This window comes from Varanus komodoensis, unplaced genomic scaffold (genome assembly GCF_004798865.1).
Source record: "Varanus komodoensis strain SLA01 unplaced genomic scaffold, ASM479886v1 scaffold20_1, whole genome shotgun sequence".
Taxonomy (NCBI): Eukaryota; Metazoa; Chordata; class Lepidosauria; order Squamata; family Varanidae; genus Varanus; species Varanus komodoensis.
Genome location: NW_025335587.1, coordinates 4,340,289 through 4,360,967, shown reverse-complemented (window position 1 = coordinate 4,360,967; position 20,679 = coordinate 4,340,289). Strand labels below are relative to the sequence as shown.

The 20,679-nt window shown below is 42.2% G+C and overlaps 1 protein-coding gene across 1 annotated transcript in view; it reads left to right on the top strand.

Moving 5' to 3' along the window:
• The window catches only part of GLIS1 (GLIS family zinc finger 1), a 255,035-nt gene that overhangs the window by 229,438 nt on the left and 4,918 nt on the right, over positions 1-20,679 (top strand). The window contains exons 8-9 of the mRNA XM_044430459.1: positions 1,633-1,811; positions 16,944-17,111. Coding sequence (XP_044286394.1) covers positions 1,633-1,811; positions 16,944-17,111 — 347 coding nt within the window. The remainder of the gene's footprint in view (positions 1-1,632; positions 1,812-16,943; positions 17,112-20,679) is intronic.

The following is a 20,679-nucleotide window of genomic DNA, read 5'->3' as shown; positions in this document are numbered from 1 at the left end:
TGGGATCCATTGTCTAACTGAGGATTCTGACCGTCAAAGCTTTCCTTCCAAAACAACAACAAAGTGAGACACTGTTCATATTGGAAACATCCATGTCTCTGTTGTGGTTGTCTTTTACCCCCAAGAATAAGTAAAAGAAAAGTGGGTTGTTCTGCCTTTCAGTTTTATATTCCCTTCAAGTAGTTACCAATTACGCATGCTGTGCTGTGGTGTCAGGAATACATTAAAGAAGACTCACGGGGTTGTGGAGCGTGAAAAACAGACTTCAAAATAGCAAAAAACCAAAATGCAATAAATAAAGCAATTCAAACTACAATCTACAAAATATTCTAAAGTTATCAGGAGGGTTTCTAGAGAGATGGGCTCAAGCAAAATATAATACAGCCCAGTGGCTCCAGAGTGGCACTTTGCAGAGTTCTACCCATGCAGACGTAGGGCCTTTGTGATTCCTCATTTTTAAAAAGATGATAATGCCTAAAAACTCCTTTAACCATAGATCAGACCAGTCAGCAAGAGAAAAAAAATTGTATGCCTTCTTTAAAAAAATGGATTGTAACCATTGTTCCCTAGGGAAAGTGTTTCACAAACAACATTTCTGGTTCAACAGATAACATAATCAAGAGAAACAATTTACAGTTTATTTTATATATAAAGCTGAATTACTATTTTGACATAGTGTGAAATGAGTTTTTTCTGTTATAGCAAATGTTTATTTACAACCCTAACCACTGAAATGGAGAAAGGAATGGGAAATGATAATGGCAGAAGACAGATCATGTTTCTAATTTCCATTCCTTTCACTGGTATTGCCAGTTCTTGGTGAATTATGCTCTGTGGCGAGGTTCCAAATAATAGCACAGCTAGTCTCGTGTGCCCATGCAGATGTTAAGCTTGCATTTCCTGAGAGCCTTTCTCTTGCGGTAAACTGCTGTCAAAACTGAGGGAATGAGTAGACGTGATAAGGCAAGGAAATCTCTGGTCAAAGGCAAGGGGTGGGGGAGTCACAATTGTACTAAATAGGCAAGTTATTGGCTGAGAAACATAGCCACAAACATGCTCTTACCTGTGATATGAATTCACCCCTTATAAAAGCAGTCCCCAGCAGCAGAGACTGAGATCCTCCAGTGAATCGTGATGTGGTTTGTGAATAGTTCAAATATAATTTTGTAAGTGCTTCTTCCTGTAGTGGTAGAGGAGGCTGGTAGCCTCCAGTGCTTTGAAATACAAGCAGCTGTTCAACCAGTTGCTTTGAATGCAGAAATTCTGACAACAGAAAAACAAATAGCCAAGGCATTTCTGCCCCATAATATGTTCAGTGCAGCCTGAAAGTAAAAGTACTTGTATTCCATGGAAAATATATCCCACAAAAGCCCTTACTATTCATATCTCTTTGCTAGGCAGCTTAATTCAGGTAGCTTGACTTCATGTTTAAATGTATAATTCTGCTTAACTATTTTGTTGATATCAGGCTTTGTAAAAGGATTTGTACTTTGAAACTATAGTACTTACAGAACGTACGTAAAATTCACTCTGAAACAAACAAAAACCAATAGCTATTCTCGTTGGTGTGTTTTATTCATTCATAATGAAGTGGAATCACACTGATCATTTTTCACTTTTTTCTTACTCTAGTGTTGTTCCAAATATTCATTCTTCTCTTGTCAGTCCATTGAAAACGGCAGTTGCTCCCTCCCTACTTCAGAAACACAGCTCACCGTCGTCACATAGCCAGTCTCCAAATGGACAGCACTTCTCAGCAAATAAACCATACACGCAGTTTCAAAATCCATCTACACAGCATGGACCACAAGGTAACTCTATACTGCATGTTTATGTATCTATATAATGGTGCACCATGCATACAGAAATGCAAACACATAAGCAGATCCATGGTGAGGGCCAAGAAAGTGGAGTATAACTTGCTATGTGTCCTTCAGAGATTATGCCATGCATTTCCTGCTCTGCCAGACAGTAATATGTGTTGTGATGTTAGGACACAGGGAAAGTTCCACTACCCATTATGGACAAGAAGGGAAAGGAATAAGAGGCTGTTATTTTTGGCAGCAGCTTCATGCAGTGTTTAGTTATATCTAGGGAGTCTGCTGATACTTTCATTTAAGTTGAAATGAGACCTGTTCTCCCCTGAAGAGGAAGGCAGGACACGCTCCAACAGAGCAAAGCTCAGGGAGCCAAGGTTCTATCTGGATGCCAGGAAGCACTTCCTGACAGTCAGGACCCCGAGGGTGTGGAATGGGCTTCCACGAGAGGTCATTGAGGCCCCATCAGTGCGAGTGTTCAAGGAAAGGCTGGACATCCACATGGTGGGCATGTCGTGAGCGGAGCCGGCTGGTGCTGGAGGTCAGACTAGATGGCCCGGGAGACCCCTTCTGACTCGCTCTGTTTCTATGTTCTATGTTTCTAAGTTCTGCACTAAGATCATTTGTTTGTTTGCAGTGCTTATTTGCACTAAGGTGGTAATATAGCAAATGTACCACATTTCTCTTGTATCAGAAATACTTCATCTTTGACACTATGAAAAATGAATGGTATAAAAAGTGACAAACGCAGTAGCTTTCAGTTGGCAGTAAATGGGTTACCATGTTATGACTGGTAGAAGTAACCACTTTTGACTAGATACTACAAAAGTAAATGAAATGCACAAAGTAGATTTTGACACATCCAAATGCAGTAGCAGCAGAAATGCAGATATGGACATGTGTATGGTGCATTATGTTTAGGGGTGTCAAATTTCCATGAATTTCAATGTAAGAGAGAGCTCTTATTTTTTGAAGACCTATTCAGTGTAAAATATTTGATGTCAAGAAGGCTGTTACCTAGTGTTGATGCCACAGCCTGCAGTTGTGAGGCTTTGGGAAAGGGTGTGGGTAGTTCCTGAGCTAGCACAAAAAGGCAATACTGAGGGGAAATCCCCAATTCGAATGAGTCAGTTTCTATTTATATTTCAGTTGTAAGCACATTCCCTAGGCTGCAGGCAGGGCTGCCAACAGTCCCGTAGATACCTAAATGTAGGCCATCTGAGCTCAGACTTCATTGGCTGGGAAACCTTTCAGAGCGTTGGCTTTTTGATGTGTTTGCATCAGTGCTGCCTAGGCAAAGCTGTCACAGAGCCAAATAGCCAAACCCTGTACTTGCTAAGGGACTACGTGGCCCCTCAGAAAACTTGCTAATTTTCCCAGGTGTTCCAAAAGTAAATGGAAAACAGAGATGTCTGTCATATGTGAGAACAAAACTGAAACCATTTGGGTCATTTTGGCATAGGCTGAGTTATTTTGTTAATAAACATGTCAGTTCTTTCTACAAGGCAAATGGCTAAATTGATAAGCTGTGAGTTCTGGTAATCTGATGCTTCTGTATAGTTGAAGGAAGAGAGTGAGTTTCCACAACCTGTCCAACAGATAAGAAACTACATTACAGCAGGTCCCTGTATTCTCTGGCTCAGTTACGTTTTCATTTAGCAGCAATTGACCTTAGTCAGAAAGAGAAGTCGTAAAGTACTGTAAAGTGCCGAAGAGACGTCGTTAACTGCTTTAAGTGAAAATTTTCAATTTAATAGGGAAAGATAAACAACATAGGCTAAGGTTGGTAGAATGTATGGTAAAAACAAATCTGTGAAATTGTGAAAAAAAGAACATGGTAACCCATGCTGCATTGTGTTCATAGTTAACCACTTGCTAGAAGTAGTTGTTGTTGTTAGTTGCAAAGTCGCATCCAACCCATCGTGATGGATGGTTGTAATTATTTGGTTTATATGTGTTCTTATGGGAGAATCCCATTTTTGTCCTGTCAAAATGGTAACAGAAAATTTCCATAAGCAGTATAAGACCTTTTGGAACAAACTGATTTTCTTTGGCTAAAGTAGAATAAAGTTAGATGAGGAGTTTTGTTTTAAATATGAAGGCTTACCATCCTTTGCAGCTGTTCTGACCCTGCATTATACTTTCCCCAATTGAACTGCCTTTCCCACTGGAGGGGCAAAAGTACCATTTGATTACTTTGCATTTACTTTGTCATAAAGCCACCTGAGGAAGTTTCCCGTCTTTGTTTTCTTAATTTGAAGGCTCCTGCTGTACACTGATCAAGTCTGCCTTATAGCTCACCTATTGTGGAAGCCTAAGACAGACAGCAGTACACTTACAGCCACTAAAATCTTGCTTAAATAATCCAATATTACCATGAGCAAAGTAGGAACATAAAACAGAGCTTGTTGCAACACATAGTCTCCATGCAAAAGCTAATGAACAGAATCCAAACAGATCGTTCAATTCATAAAGATGAACTCTGTTGGAGCATTATGGGAAATATACGATGAACAATAATGATGTACAACCATATTACATTGATAAGCTACGTAACTGTGAAACCACAAGGGAAAGTTTAGATGCTCGTGAGTACAACAGAAACAAATACATAGAACTAATGTTGAACTGTTTAAATGAACCGAGTTTATTCTGAAAGAAAACCATATATTCTACTGGAGGGAAGTGTTGATTTCTAATTGTTCTATATATATTAAAGGGCAATTGTTTTCAAGATCAGCCAGCACGAAAATATGAATTTCATGCTGGGAAGATGTTGTCATCCGTTTACACACTTATTTAGGTACAAGCAGGGCTTTTTTTTGTCATAGAACGTGCCGGAACAACGTCACGGCACCTTTTTTTCAATGGATTTTACGAAGTGTTTTTGGCGTAGATCAACAGCAAACATCATTAACATAGTGCCTGCAGGCTGCTATTGTGTCTGCTATCTGATAGTGAGAGATAGCTGCTCGGGATGACTTGGGATTGGGGTGTGTGCTTACTGCCAGTGGCGAGGTGAGTTCCAGCACTTTTCTTTTTAAACAAAAAAAGCACTGGATGTAAGTCTCATTGAATTCAGTGCAACTTACCTCTAAGTATATATGTATAGGATTTGATTAATATATCTTTAAGTGCCTGATACTGCCCAATCTTGGAAGCTAAGCAGGGTCAAGCCTGGTTGGAATCTAGATGAGTGACTTAAATTGTTGTGAACTGCCCAGAGAGTTTGCCTACAGGTGGTATAGAAAGTGTAAGGTGATTATGATGATGATGATAAAAAATTGCCCAAGGAGTCCTGTGTGGGACTATTGGGTGTGGTATAAACATTTAAGAATAAATAAATCAAGTTAAAATAATATCTGCACATAAAACTGTTTTTAGATCAGTGTTTATCAAGGGAGTAGCATGCACTCAGTTTATTAATAAAACTGTAACTATGAAAATATAAATAATAATTATAATTATATTCCAAATGAAAAATCAGTCATTGTAAAGGTAAAAGGTATATTTATACTTCTACCTGGTCTGGGTACTATAAATTCTCAAGAAAATTTTCTTTGGACAAGTTGTGGATGAGAACAAGTTGAGTTGCATAGACAATGGATAAAAAGAAAAACCCAGCAGAATTTTGACTTCAGCTAAAATAAGATCAGATGGAAATTGTTATACATTGAAGGAATTTGGCAACCAAATGAAATAGCACAGCTATTTATATCTTGTATGATGTCTTTTCACAGAGATTTTGTGTAATTTGACGATTTTGACTTATTTGTGCTCATACATTTAAGTAGCATGGCATGCATGAATTGGCGTTTAATAGACATATTCCAATAATTTCCTCATTACATCATTCGTTTAAAAAAGTGCTTTAGATTTTTAAGTTGTGCCTTGAAGGAAATAGAGACAACTAACATACTTTGTGATGTGGTTAACTGCAGCTTTTCCGTGTCACATTCAAAGCAAAATTGTAACTGAATGTTATGTTTGGAACATAGTCGATTCCTTTATTAACTGTTATACTTCTACATTTTATTCCACATAAAACATTTAACAGTGATCATTTAAGCCGACAGGTTGTTTGGGAAATTCTTCATTGGAAATTAGCTGCCACAGATTTGATTTAAATCTGACAAACTGAAGGAATGCCTGAAATCTGGGGTGGGGTGGGGTGGGGTGGGGTGGGGGAGTTGTCGGTTCAGCTGCAACTGCCAGAATTTCTTTACAGAAATAGAAATGTTTCTTTATGAAAGTCTTTTTTTTTTAAAGGAGAAAGAGGCAGCAGGGGAGGGAGACAAATTTTACACAGTTCCACAGAATGGTTCAGATTTTAACCCCATTGGAGTTGAAAACCTTTTAAAAAGTTCCATGTTTAGATTTTTGTACTAAACCACATATGGTTGTTAATTGCACGATCGTTATGGGATTTGAACCTCATTTTAAGCTCCTGCTGTTACTCTCTGTTACATCTTGAAAGACACTTTGGCACATAGAACCAACAAATCTGTAATAAGTTAAGAACAAATGTTAAAAAACAAAATGAGACTGGAAACCTCCACAACAAAATGAACGTTTCTCCCTGCAAACAGTAACAGTGCAATTATGAAGTAACATGAAGAATGGCCAGGAGTCATTGACCGATCGTCCAGAGAAATATCAGTAGAATAACAACATGCAAAGTAGGGCACTAGCAGAAGTGACAATGTGGCGTTTCTGCTCCAGCACACAGTATAATCCAAGTATGTGACTTTGTCTGCAACTGGGTGGAATTATAACATTTATAGTATACTAGCTTTACCTGGCAAGGGAATAGTAGTTGAAATAGCATTGTTTCCAATAAAATGCAACCTGTTTTTTCCAATGCAAATTGCAGGCACAGGAATTAAAGTAAGGGTTAGAGACCCCTTACTTGCTTTTGACGTGGATGATTTGTGACGGGAAAAAGTCCTGCAAAGTTTTGGGCACCAAGATTTAAGATACAGGAAAATTAGAAAAGATCCAGAGGAGGGCAACAAAAATTATCCAGGGTTTGGAAACACTGCCCTGAGGAGAGACTGAGGAAACTGGGCATGTTCAGCCTTGAGAAGAGAAAACTGAGGGGGAACATGATATCCCTCTATAAGTAACTCAAAGGCTGTCAAAGAGGAAGGTCTTCTTATTGATGTCAGAGTGTAGGACACGGAATAATCAATTCAAGTTGCGACAAGCCAGATTCAGGCTGGACATCAGGAAAAACTTCCTCGCTGTCAGAGCAATACGACAGTGGAACCAGCTGCCTAGGGAGGTGGAGGGCGCTCCCACACAAGAGACATTCTAAAAGAACCTGGACAGCCATCTGAGTGGGAAGGTGTAACATAGTGTCCTGCAACAGCAGGGGGTTGGACCCGCTGGCCTTCATGGTCCCTTCCAACTCTACTATTTTATGATTCTAAGGTCATGACTATGGTTGTGTGTTGTTTGATCCTCAGTCCACTTTTCAAACCTGTAAATCAGGAATGTACTTTAATCCATTTTCTCTGAAATTAACATTGTGTTAATCCAGTGAAGGTCTCTGCTAATGAATTTTTGTGAATTCCCCCATTCCTCTAACTTCTCATACTGTTCCAACCCTCCAGAGAACAGTTTGGGAAAGTATAGGAAGAGAATCTGTGAGAACCTCTTTCTCCACTGGATTAGAAACTTTCCATGAATGGAAAGAGCTACCGGGTGCAACACAATTTTTGTTTGTTCTTTCCATTATTATACAGAATCCAGGGACTGCAACTACCCAGCTGTTGTACTTCTGTGCTTTACCTGCTTATCCCTGTAGCTGGTCTTCAGTAACAGTTATGTTGTGATTTTTCTGACTTCTGTTGCAATTGAAGCACTAGTTTGCCACAAGTATACTACCAAAGGGAACTAACTCACCTGGGGTAGAGGTGGTCACACAGATAGTGAGGCTCTTTTCTGCCTTGCTGTATCACTTGCCTTGCGTTTCCTAGTTGTACAGGTACCATTAACTGTCCCTGCATTCTTGGACTCTTTCAAAAGGCGTCAACTTGTAATTGAGATATTTATGAGAGGAAACAAAGGATGGATCCACTTCCCCTTTCGCTATCAAACAATACAGAACTAGGAAGGGTTGCATATTTTTACTTACTCCATTGCTGGATTCTCGACCTTTCCTCCAGGGATGCAGATCGTGGGAATAAAAACTGCCCTGTGGAATCTTTGTATAGTAAAATGGTCAAGGGGGGATGGATTAAGAAACCACTCCTCCCACCATTTAGCCATTAAACTCACTACTTTCCAATACTGCTTTTGGTAATGCTGGGAAAGCATATATTCAAGAGTATGTTATGCCAATTTGGATAGTCTTTTTCTTTCAAAAAAGAAAGGATAACATGGTGTCATCTCTGGAAGAATGCTGCAAAACTGTTGGACCTAGCTTGTATTGGCCTGGTCTCACCAACTTGACTTTTGCTTCATAATTCCTAGAACATTTCATCCATTATTCTTTTCCTTTCAGAAAAGCTAGTTTTCCTTGAACATTCCTAGCTTTATCTTACTTACTTTGTCATTACCATCTTTCCACTATCCATGGAATGTACATCTATTTGCTCCTACTGTTGCCCATTAAATGTATTTTACCTTCTTATAACCATCCAATCAACATTTTAATTACAAATTAAAACAGAATGCAAGATAACAATAAATCTTTGAAAGTAAACTAGTGAAAGATAAAAGAGAGAAAAAACTATGGATACTTCAATTGGTACAAAATAGAGCTGCCAGGCTGCTGATGGGGACTGGGCGTTGTTCTCATATAACCCCAGTCCTCCGTCAGCTTCACTGGCTCCCCATTGAAGTCTGGGCCCAATTCAAGGTGCTGGTTATTACCTACAAAGCCCTGAACAGCTTAGGTCCTGGTTACCTAAAGGAGTGCCTACGTCCATATATGCCCTCCTGCCCCAAGATCAGCGGGAGAGGCCCTTCTCCGGGAACCCTCCGTGAAGGATATTAGGAGGGTAAGTACTCGGAGGGCTTTCTCTGCGGTGGCGCCCAATCTATGGAATGCGCTCCCCAGAGAGGTCTGCCTGGCACCGTCGTTATTTGTTTTTCAGCGCCAAGCGAAGACCTTTTTATTCACACGTTATTTTAATTGTTAATATTATTATTTAATTTTCCGGGCCAGGTTGACTCAAATTATATTGTTTTATACTGTGCTTATTTATTTATTATTGTGAGCCGCCCTGAGGCTTCGGCAAATGGGGCGGCATAGAAGCCTTCTAAATAGATAGATAGGTAGATAGATAGAATTTCCAACTATGAGGCGACACTGGCGAGGTACCAGTATTTCATTATGCAGCGCCTCCACAATATCGTCTCGGCCCTTCCAGATAACCAGGCCGATCTGGCGAAAGTTCTTATAAAGGAGGCCATGCAAGTCACGGTCCAGCAGTTGTCCACTGCTCGACCACGTGGACACAGACTCGAGGGCCTTGGTCGGTGCCATCTCCCTCCGGAGACATGCGTGGCTACGCAACTGTAATTTTCTGGAGACGAAGAGAAGAATAGAGGAAATGCCCTTTGACGGGACCGGGCTTTTCCACTCATGAACCGATAATAAACTCAAGAAAATCCACGAGTCCTGTATGACGGCCTGGTGGATGGAACTCCAACCTCAGACCAGACATAAGTGGTCTTGGACCCGACCCTCGTACAGACAACCATATCAAGCCAGACAGCAGCCCCAACACCAGCAACAGCAATGCTGCCGTCAACAGCCTCCACAATGATACCAACAGGGCCGTCATTTCGACGGAGATAGGAGGGCAACGTTGATGCGACAGGCAAACCATTCCTCTCCTCCCTACCTTACCCACTCCTCTTTCATCTGGGGACCGGCTGAGAAGCCGACTCCCCATTTGGGAGTCCATCACATCTGATCGGTGGGTATTGTCCATCATTCAGCATGGCTATCAGATAGAATTCTACATCATTCCTCCATCGAGTCTGATCCAGTTCACCTCATGCTCGCTGGTATTGCTCGATGAAGTTCAACAGCTTCTTCGTAAAGGAGCGATCCATCAATTGACTCAGATGGACGGAATTCACGGATTCTATTTGAGGTATTTTACTGTCCCGAAACAGGATGGTGGTCTGCGTCCAATCTTGGACTTACACAGTGTTAATCGGTTTATTACAACAACAAAATTCAGGATGACCACCCTTCAAAATATCCTACCACTGCTGAGGAAAGAGGATTGGTTCACCTCATTGGCCTTGAAGGACGCTTATTTCCATATTTCTATTCACCCTTGTCATAGGCGTTTCCTTCGTTTTGCTGTCGCATCCCAACTTTTTGAATTCACAATATTGCCTTTTGGACTGGCTACTGCTCCGAGAGTATTTACAAAATGTATGGCTCCTGTCTGTGCCTTTCTACAGCTCCAGGGTGTGCAAATTTACCCTTACCTTGATGACTGGTTGTTAGTCTTCCAATCCAGAGAGGGACTTCTGGCCTCGATACGTATGACCTGTGCCCTGCCAGAGGATCTTGGACTATGTATTAATACCGAGAAAACTTCTCCCGGTACAGACGATCACTTTCATTGGAGCCCGTCTGGATTCGACAGTAGCAAAAGCCTTCCTTCCTCGAGACAGACAATAGACTCTTGCTCAGCATATCCATCAAATGTGATGAGACATGACGGTTCCTGCTCGGTCCATCCAGAGACTTTTGGGACATATGGCTGCATCAGTTGCCGTGGTCCTACACGCCAGACTTCGCCTTCATCCTCTACAGCTTTTGTTCAACAAAATGTTCCGGCCACAAACAGATCTACTGACAAAGCTGATTCGGATCCCATCCTCTGTTCTCCACTCTCTGCTCTGGTGGTTGGTTCCAGCCAACCTAACCATGGGGGTTCCATTTCGCCCGCGATGCCCTTCAGTGATCCTCGGTACCGATGCATCCCTGCTGGGGTGGGGAGCGGTGTGTTCCGATCTACGTACCCAAGGTGTATGAAATCGCCAAGAATCCAGCAATCATATCAATTTCTTGGAGCTCCTGGCTGTATTCAAGGCCCTGCATTCGTTCGAAGACGTTCTTCGACACTGAGTTGTTCAGATAACCTCGGACAATGTTGCTATGGTTTTTTATCTGAACAAGCAGGGAGGGACAAATTTGCCAACTCTGGCCAGACTATCGATGCAGATCTGGGAATGGTGCATCCCAAGAGACATTACTCCGATGGCAGTACATCTCGCCGGTACAGACAATGTGGAAGCCAATCTTCTGCGCAGACACATGTCCACGTCTCACGAATGGGAACTAGACGCCCAGACATGCAACCACCTCTTCCATCGCTGGGGTTTCCCAGATGTAGACTTATTCGCCACCCGACAGAACAGGGTGTGCAACACTTTTTGCTTGAGAGCGGGAATCGGACACGGATCATTAGGGGATGCCTTCATGATTCCTTGGAACAAGGATTCCTTACACTTTCCCTCCGATTCCCCTCATTATGAGAGTGATATCGAAGATCATCCACGATGGAGCCACGGGACTACTGATAACCCCTTAGTGGCCTCGCCAAGCCTGATTTTCTACGCTTCTTCACATCTCTCAAGAATAATATCTCCATCTTCCACTCACTCTGTATCTCATAACCCAGTGAGAAGGCACAATTCGCCATCCAGATTTAATGTCGCTGAAATTGACAGCCTGGCAAATCCAATAGCAGTTGACACTGCCCCGGTACCGACAACATCTACATGTGATTCGGATCCTGTCTCTGGATCCAATGCATTGCTCCATGCTTCAAATCTATTTGTCTTCCCCACGTCCTCGGATCCAACGAACGTCCCGTCGGATCTGACAACTTTTCACCTGGACATTCAGCACATTCTTGATTCCGCATTGAAGCCGTCAACACGCAAATCATACGTGGCTAAGTGGCGACGATTTTCTATCTTTGCCGAGTCTCGTTCATTTCTTCCACATGCAGCCCAACAGTCAGACCAGTGATGCCTACCTGGAGTCTTTCCGTGGTCTTACAAGCACTTAACAAAAGCTCCTTTTGAACCCTTAGCGACAATCGATTTACGCCTTGTATCTTGGAAAACGGCGTTCCTTGTGGCAGTAACATCAGCTCGAAGAGCTAGTGAGCTCTGTGCTCTGCGGGTAGATCCTCCATATCTAAATTTTCACAGAGAGAAAGTTGTCTTGCAAATGGATTCATCCTTCCTTCCCAAGGTGGCCACCTCCTTTCACATGGGACAAGATATTGTCTTACCTGCCTTCTTTCCGTCCCTGACGAATCCGATAGAGAGAACCTTACATTCACTTGATGTTCGGCACTGCCTGGCTTTTTACAGATCAAGGACTGGGTCTATCCGACGTTCCAACAAGCTCTTTGTCAAATACTCTGAGCAAAATCAGGGTCTTCCAGTTACTCCTCAAAGACTTTCCAAGTGGATAGTTTATACAATTACTCTATCCTATCAGCTGGCTAGGATTGACTTACCTACAATCCCAAGGGGTCATTCTACTAGAGCTGTCGCTGCTTCTTCTGCCTTCACATCGGGAGTCCCAATTGATGATGTTTGCAGAGCTGCCAGTTGGGCAACTCCATGTACATTTGCTAAGCATTATTGGCTGGACGTTCGTGCTAGGCAAGACTGCTCCTTTGGCAGAGCTGTTCTCTCCTCTATTCTTCGCTAAGGACACCTTCCCTCCTCCAATAAGGGTAAGCTTGCTAATCTACCCATATATCTGATGCACAGAGGCCACGATGAAGAAAAACAGGTTGCTTACCTGTAACTGATGTTCTTCGAGTGGCCATCTGTGCAGTCACACAACCCACCTGCCGGCCCCACTCTCTGTCGGTGAGTGGACATATTTCATCGATACCAAACAGTTTTTTCTTTATGGTACCGATATCATTTAGTAGACACTCCTTTTTTCCACATGGGGGCGAACGTTTGGTCTTCAAAGACTGAACAAAATGGCGGACGCTTCGCACTATATAAGCTGTAGGGGGGAGGGGGAGCGGAGCTTCCCGCCAAAACCATTAGCTTTCAATCTTCCTGCCAAAGGCACTGCGCAGGCTCAGCACCCATATGTGTGACTGCACAGATGGCCACTCGAAGAACATCAGTTGCATGTAAGTAACCTGCTTGTACCATGCCACCTTAAAGAGTAAGTGAAAGACTATTTCTCAAGAACACTTTCTGGACCCAGTTTCTAGGCCAATGGTGAATGTCTGTGAGTGATGGCCAGCCAGCTCCAGACACTTTTGGATGAGACTTATAATCTGTATCTGTTTTAGTCAGGATTCAGGCTGGGTTTTAGCATGCGAACAGCTTCAGTCATCATATGTGATGACCTATGCCGAGAGAGACAAGGAGTGCTACCCTGCCGATAGCTCCTGGACCTCTTAGTGGCTTTCAATACCATTGACCTTGATATCTTTCTGTGGTAGCTGTCAGAGTTGAAAGGCAGGTAATGCACAGCAGTGGTTCTGCTCCTACTAGAATGATTGGCTTCAGAAGGTGGTGCTTAAAGATACTGCTCAGCTCCATGGATTCTTCAATATTGGTTTTCCCAAGGGCTGGTTTTACCCCACATGCTATTTAACATATTGCTCATTGGGATCATCTGGAGTTGCCATCATTATGCTGATCACCAACTCCAAGGGGGGGCTCCTTTGGTGGTACTGGAGGCCTTCTCTGAGGTAGCACCCACTGGTCTGATCACCCCACTGAGGCTCAGCTAGTGGCAAATGTATGATCCTTTTGGTGCCAGGCCAAGACTGTCCCCTGTGCCAAGGCATTTAACAGCTTGAAATTACACTGGGGCTGGTGAAGGCAGTCAGCTGTTTCAGGAGACCCAGCTGTATGAACCTAACTTGATAAAGCTGTAAAAATGGGGTTTACATTTTTTAGTGAAATTTATGATAATTTTACTTTTTTATATTTTTCTCAATTGCTGTACACTTCTTGGAGTGCTTTGGCTATTGAGCCATAGAGAAACAAAGTTTGTTTCAGTTATATCTGAATGACAGAGTAAATAAATGAATTTAGATTGGTCATGATGAACTTCCATAAAGATTGAAATAAGCAAAAAGAATAATTGACTTTAACTGCATGTTGAAATCATTCATATTGGATGCAAGTAAACAGTGCTGCTCATAGCCTGCAACCAATGTTCCCGTAAGAGTAATAAGAACAAAATTCTACTTACATTCCAAAGTGTTTTCATATGTCTTTTTTCTCCCTCTGAAAAGTGTCCTTTTGCATTTGGCAGAGTCTCCTCCCAGTGTCCACTGGTTTAATCCAAAAGAAAGAAGTTGCCCATGTTATGGAAAAAAGATGCCACACTATGTGGGAAGCCTGTCCCACCATAAATCAAGTGGGACTGTGTCTACTATTTTTTTCCCATTGGCAAACTCTATGTACTTAGAGTAACTTCATTTGCCTCTGATTGCAGTCCAAACCACCTGAAGGGTATCAGATGGGAAGACTACTGGGCTGGACATGACTTTGTAACAAACAACAAAAGACAGCATTTATCTTAAGAAAAATAACAGCCCTTAAACTGTACATATATGTACCTATGATACTCAAAATCAAGTCATGGCCCGTAGTCTGGCATGGTCTTTGTCTCTATGTTCTGTGAAGGAAGGCTATTGCCAGTACAGTGGTACCTTGGCTCACAACCTTAATCTGTTCCAGGACTCTGGTTGTGACCCAAATTGGTTATGAGCCAAGTTAAATTTCCCCATTAGGGTCAGTGTGTTGTTGTTAGTCGCAAAGTTGTGCTCGACCCATCATGACCCCATGGACAACATTCCTCCAGGCTTTCCTGTCCTCCACCATCCCCCGGAGTCCACTTAAGCTCACACTGACTGTTTCAGTGACTCCATCTAGCCACCTCATTCTCTGCTGTCCCCTTCTTCTATTGCTGTCAATTGTTCCCAGCATTAGGCTCTTCTCCAGCAAGTCCTTCCTTCTCATTAGGTGGCCAAAGTATTTGAGTTTCATCTTCATTATCTAGCCTTCTAAAGAGCAGTCAGGGTTGATCTCCTCTAGGACTGACTGGTTTGATCGCCTTGCTGTCCAAGGGACTCGCAGGAGTCTTCTCCAGCACCACAATTCAAAGGCTTCAATTCTTCAGCACTTAGCCTTCCTTATGATCCAACTCTCACAGCCATACATTACAACTGGGAAAACCATAGCCTTGACTATATGCACTTTTGTTAGCAGGGTGGTATCTCTGCTTTTTAGTATGCTGTCTAGATTTGCCATAGCTTTCCTCCCAAGGAGCAAGCGTCTTTTAATTTCTTGGCTGCAGTCCCCGTCTGCGGTGATCTTGGAGCCCAGAAAAATAAAATCTGTCACTACCTCCATTTCATCTCCATCTATTTGCCAGGAAGTGATAGGACCAGATGCCATGATCTTAGTTTTCTTGATGTTGAGTTTCAAGCCAACTTTTGTGCTCTCCTCCTTCACCCACATCAAGAGTCTCTTTAGTTCCTCTTCACTTTCTGCCATTAGAGTAGTAGTATCTGCATATCTGAGGTTGCTGATATTTCTCCTGGCGATCTTAATTCCAACTTGTGATTCATCTAGCCCCACCTTTCTCATGATGTGCTCTGCATATAAGTTAAATAAGCAGGGTGACAGTATACATCCTTGCCAAACTCCTTTCTCAATTTTGAACCAGTCAGTGGTTCCGTGTCCAGTTCTTTCTGTTGCTTCTTGACCCACATATAGGTTTCTCAAGAGACAGATAAGATGGTCTGGTACTCCCATCTCTTTCAGAACTTGTCACAATTTGTTGTGATCCACACAATCAAAGGCTTTAGCGTAGTCAATGAAGCAGAAGTAGCTGTTTTTCTGGAAGTCCATAGCTTTCTCCTTGATCCAGCGTATGTTGGCAATTTCATCTCTAGTGCCTCTCCCTCTTCGAAACCCTGCCTGTACTTCTGGTAGTTCTTGGTCCACATACTGCTGGAGCATAGCTTGTAGGATTTTGAGCATAACTTTGCTAGCATGTGAAATGAGTGCAATGGTGTGGTAGTTTGAACATTCATTGGCTTTGCCCTTCTTTGGAATTGGAATGTAAACTGATCTTTTCCAATAAATAAGGTTAATCCGTTGTGTAACCATTTTTTTTAATCAAAAAAATGTGAAGCAAAGTGACAAAGAACAACAAAGATCACGGCCATCTCTCCCCCCCCCCCCCCAGTATGACTGAGATCGTGCCCGTCATCCCAGCACACTGAGGGGGAAAGAGGCAGGTGCACTGGGAAAGTGGGGGAGAGACAGGTGTGAACAGAGCGTACTGGGGGAGGGAGAGACTGGCGCGATCTCGGCCATCTCCCCACTTGGAGGGGGGGAGATGGCCACGATCATGCTGGCTGGGGGGGGGGGGGAGATGGCTGAGATGGCACCCATCTTTCCTGCAAGAGTGCGCCCATGATCACGCACGTCTTCCCTGCACGAACTTAACTGTGATCATTGCCATCTCCCCACTCGTGGTGGCGGGTGGGGAGATGGCTGCGATCTTGGTCACCACCCAATGCAGAGTTCATGACCCACGTCAAAATTTTCATGAAATTTTTGTTCGCAACCCGATTTGGTTGTGAACCAAGGCGTTTGTGAGCCGAGGTACCACTGTACTGTGCCATATTACCAAGAAAAGTATACAGTCACTCAAGCTTCCAGTTATGTCACTCCTGTGTGCTTTGAGCATTGATGTAGTTTGTGCAGAGGTTCAAGCTTCCCATAATGGCATGCTGGAACAGAGCTGTGTCATTGGCAGAGTAGAGCCAGTCACTGCACATGCACTGAACTGTACTAGTGCTTCTCTTGATACAGTTGCCACCCAGCTCAGCCACTTCAGCTGCAACGGCAGCTCTGGGAATCTCCTGACATTTGTCCCATCATGCAAAGAAAAAGGGCATTTTGGATCCAAGCCATTGTGTGTAAACTAGAGTAGAAATTAAAATCAACAGCATCACTAATGTCCAGTCCAGCATATTCATACTTAACAGCTAACCACTGTGACCAACAATTCTAGAAAACAAACTAATTGCATTCTTCCAACACTGAAAATATCTGAACATCTGTTTTCAGGTTATCAAGGCAGCTTTCACTCTATACCGAACTGTTTCCACTATGAAGACTGTTACAGAACAATGGAGTCATCTGTCAACAGTGATATACTATCAGGGGAATCCCATTGCTTTAACCCTATGCGACAAAATGGCTATCACATCCTCAGTGCACCTGTAGCTTCGACAGGTAATTGATGCAGATTCTTTTTTTAAATGGCTTTTACCCCTAGAATAAACAATCAAACCTTTTTAAAATGACGTTTGTTCGTGGACATTGAATTTCAGCTCTCCAGTTCTCTCCAGAAAATGAACTTTTAGCTGAGATTGCAGGCAAAATTCAATCTTGGCATCATATGTGAGCTGAAATGAGTGGCTGCCACCAATCCCCATGTTTCTTGGTATCATCCAGTTAAATCAGATACATGTCATGACATCACTGTATTAAGATGACACGTCTGCTTCAGCTAAACATTACTGAAATATTGTAGATTGTGCACGTAATGCCTAGTTCGGCTGTAGTTCTACAGCTTGATCAGCTAACACTGTAGCCAAAAACTTGTCTTTCATAGTAATAGAAAGCAGTTAGCAGATTTCTCATATCCCTTAAAACAGAGATAACTGTGCTTGTAATTCTATACTGAGGTTTTACAAAATGGACATGTTTATTTTATACAGAGTTAACTAAGTTAACAAAGCAAATAATGTGTATTGAGGAATCCCGTCCCTTTTCAAAAAGGGTATGTTCATAATTAAAATTTCTTCAACACATGCAGTCTTTTTAGAGTACAGTCCATTAAGTTTACCCCAATTAAAAGACTGTAAAATAAATAAATGTAAATTATAAAACAGACTATCCCCCTTTTCATCACACCTCATTTCAGCATAATTTGCCAGTATTGAATGCCAGTTACTGAATGCTATTTTTTAAAATTCATATTTATATATTTATTTAGAGCTTGTGTAGACCATCCCTTACCAAAGTCTTGGGACGGTTTAACGGTAAGGCAAAAAATTAAGTAAAAATACCAACTCTGTTCTGTTCTTTGTAGACCTATTCTCACTTCTGTTACAAGCCTAGCTTCAGCTTAGGTTTGTCTATGATTTCAAAGACTGATTTAACCAGCAGCCAATCTACACTACTCAAGCTCTATATTGAAAGTATCTGAGAAGCTCAGGAGGCAAGGCATAAGTGTGAATGGGGTGATGTCACCTGGGTCAAAGCATGTTTGAGAAAAATATAAGGAGCTGACATGCATACAACTGTGTGCAGAGGAGGTTGGATTGGAGAGTAGTTAGAATACTTTGTAATTTTTCCTTCGATGTTATTAAAACATTCTTTCTTAAGAGTTTACATCAGATTTCAAGTTGGATTGACAGGCTACTACAGTATTTAAAGAACAGGCTAAATAAACCATTCAAAAGAAATCATAGAAGCAAAGAATAATACCATGGCAAGACACCAAATTCAACAGCCATTCATATATTTATGTCTGGGATCTAGATTAGTATGAATTATTTCAGTTCAGTAATTCTTTACTTTTAGAAAACATAGAAATAGTCTGAACCTTAAATACAAGAACCAACAATTATGCATTTCTTGCATGCAAAGCAGAAGTACTATCACTTAACAAGGTAACTTGGGTCTTAGTTTACTGTTATTTTTGTTGGTTTAATGGTACCGTCAGCATGAAAGTCAAACAAGTTCCTTTACAATGGGTTCTATTTTTTGAAGGCTACTTTTCAGAAGACTATCCAGAAAGTCCTGAAACTAATGGTTTGGACGTTGCAGGAAATGGATGACACATTCCAGGGCTCCATACTTTTCTCCATCCAGGTCTTGACTTCTTATCTTCAAGGGATCCCCTTCCCCCTTTTGTTGCTTTGCTACACTGATTTGTGTCATTAACTTGCAAATCTACACTCTGAACAAAGATGAAGACTTTTCTGGTAGTTGTTCTTTGAAAATAGAGCACATTCTTCAGTGAGATCCACCTGACATCAGCAGTGTCATCTGTTTGATGCCAAGACTTTCCTGCAATATAAGGCATTTGACAGGATTTTAAAAATTATGTATTTCACTTCTAAAGCACCCCATGGTTGAAGCTCCCTGGACAGTTTACAGCGATCCATGAAAACACGGCAAGGCAATAAAAATATAATCAAATCAAAGAAGGGTTTGTGGAAAAAGTTCTATACATGGGCTCTTCACAAAGGCCTTGTTGCAACTTCCCAAGCCTTCCTCTGAGTTGACACTCAGAGAAGGCCCCAGATGTTGAGCATAGCATCTGAATAACTGCAATTGGGAGAGCTGTTCCAACAAGTATTGTGGTCCCAAACCATGTAAGGCTTTATAGGTTAACACCAGCACCTTGAATTGGGCCTGGAAGCATACAGGCAGCCAATGCATGTGGACTAGAACTGGCCGTGTTCAGACCTAGGGGCACCAGTTATTAATGGAATTACCACATTTTGCATGAACTGCAGTTTCTGAACTGTCTTCAAAGGCAGTCCCATGTACAGTGCATTGTACTAATCAAATTTAGTGATTACCAGAGTATAGATTATTAAAACCAGCCTATCCCTGTCCACACAAGGGCATAACTGGGCCACCCACTGAAGCTGGTACAAGGCACTCTGTGCCACAGAGGCCTCAAGTGACAAAGATGGATTAAGGAGAACCCCCAACTATGAACCTGCTGCTTTAAGGAGACTGCAACCCAATCTAGAACAGGTTGAAGTGGACAAAGGGACTACTCATCAACAGCATCTCATCTTGTTGGGATTGAGGTTCAGTTTGTTAGCTCTCATCCAGTGCACTGTTGCAGCTAGACACTGGTTAACACATCATCTGCTGATGATGAAAAAGAGAAACAGCTACATGTCATCAGCATACTGAGGGAAATGCATGCCAGAACTCCAGATGACCCCACTTAATGGTTTCATATAAATGTTAAAAAGCATGAGGAGCAGAACAGACTCCTGAGGAACTCCATGCTAGAGAGTTCTTGGGATTGAACAATATTCCCTAAGCACCACCTTCTGGAGATGGCCCTCTAAGTAGGAATGTAACACAGTACCCCCCTCCCAATTCAGAAATTCCCCCTTAAGATACCATGGATGATGGTTTTGAAAGCTGCTGAGAAATCCGCAAGTATCACAGGTCAACCTTCCCTATCTTTTTACCAGCACAGATCAGCATATAGGGCAACTAAAGCAATTTCTGGAAGAAAACTAGGCCTGAAACATGACTGAGATGGATATCTGGGGTTTGTATTGTTGTGTTAAACTGTTTTTGCATATGTTGTTGTTGTTGTTTAGTCGCACAATCATGTCTTACTCATCATGACCCCATGGACACCATTCGTCCAGGCTCTCCTTTCCACAACCATCTGCCAGAGTCCACCCGAGCCAACACCAACTGCCCCAGTGACCCCATATAGCCACCTCAACATCTGCCATCCCCTTCTCCTTCAATTGATCCCAGCATCAGGTCTTCTCCAGTGAGTCCTTCCTTCTCATTATATGGCCAGAGTATTTGAGTCTCATCTTCAGCATCTGGCCTTCTAAAGAGCAGTCAGGGTTGATCTCCTTGCAGTCCAAGGGACTTGCAGGAGTCTTCTCCAGCACCACAATTCAAAGGCCTCAATTCTTTGGCAGTCAGTTTGCCTTGTGATCCAACTTTCACAGCCATACATTACAACTGGGAAACCCATAGCCTTGTAGATGGTTCTCATAGCCTTGACTATATGAACTTT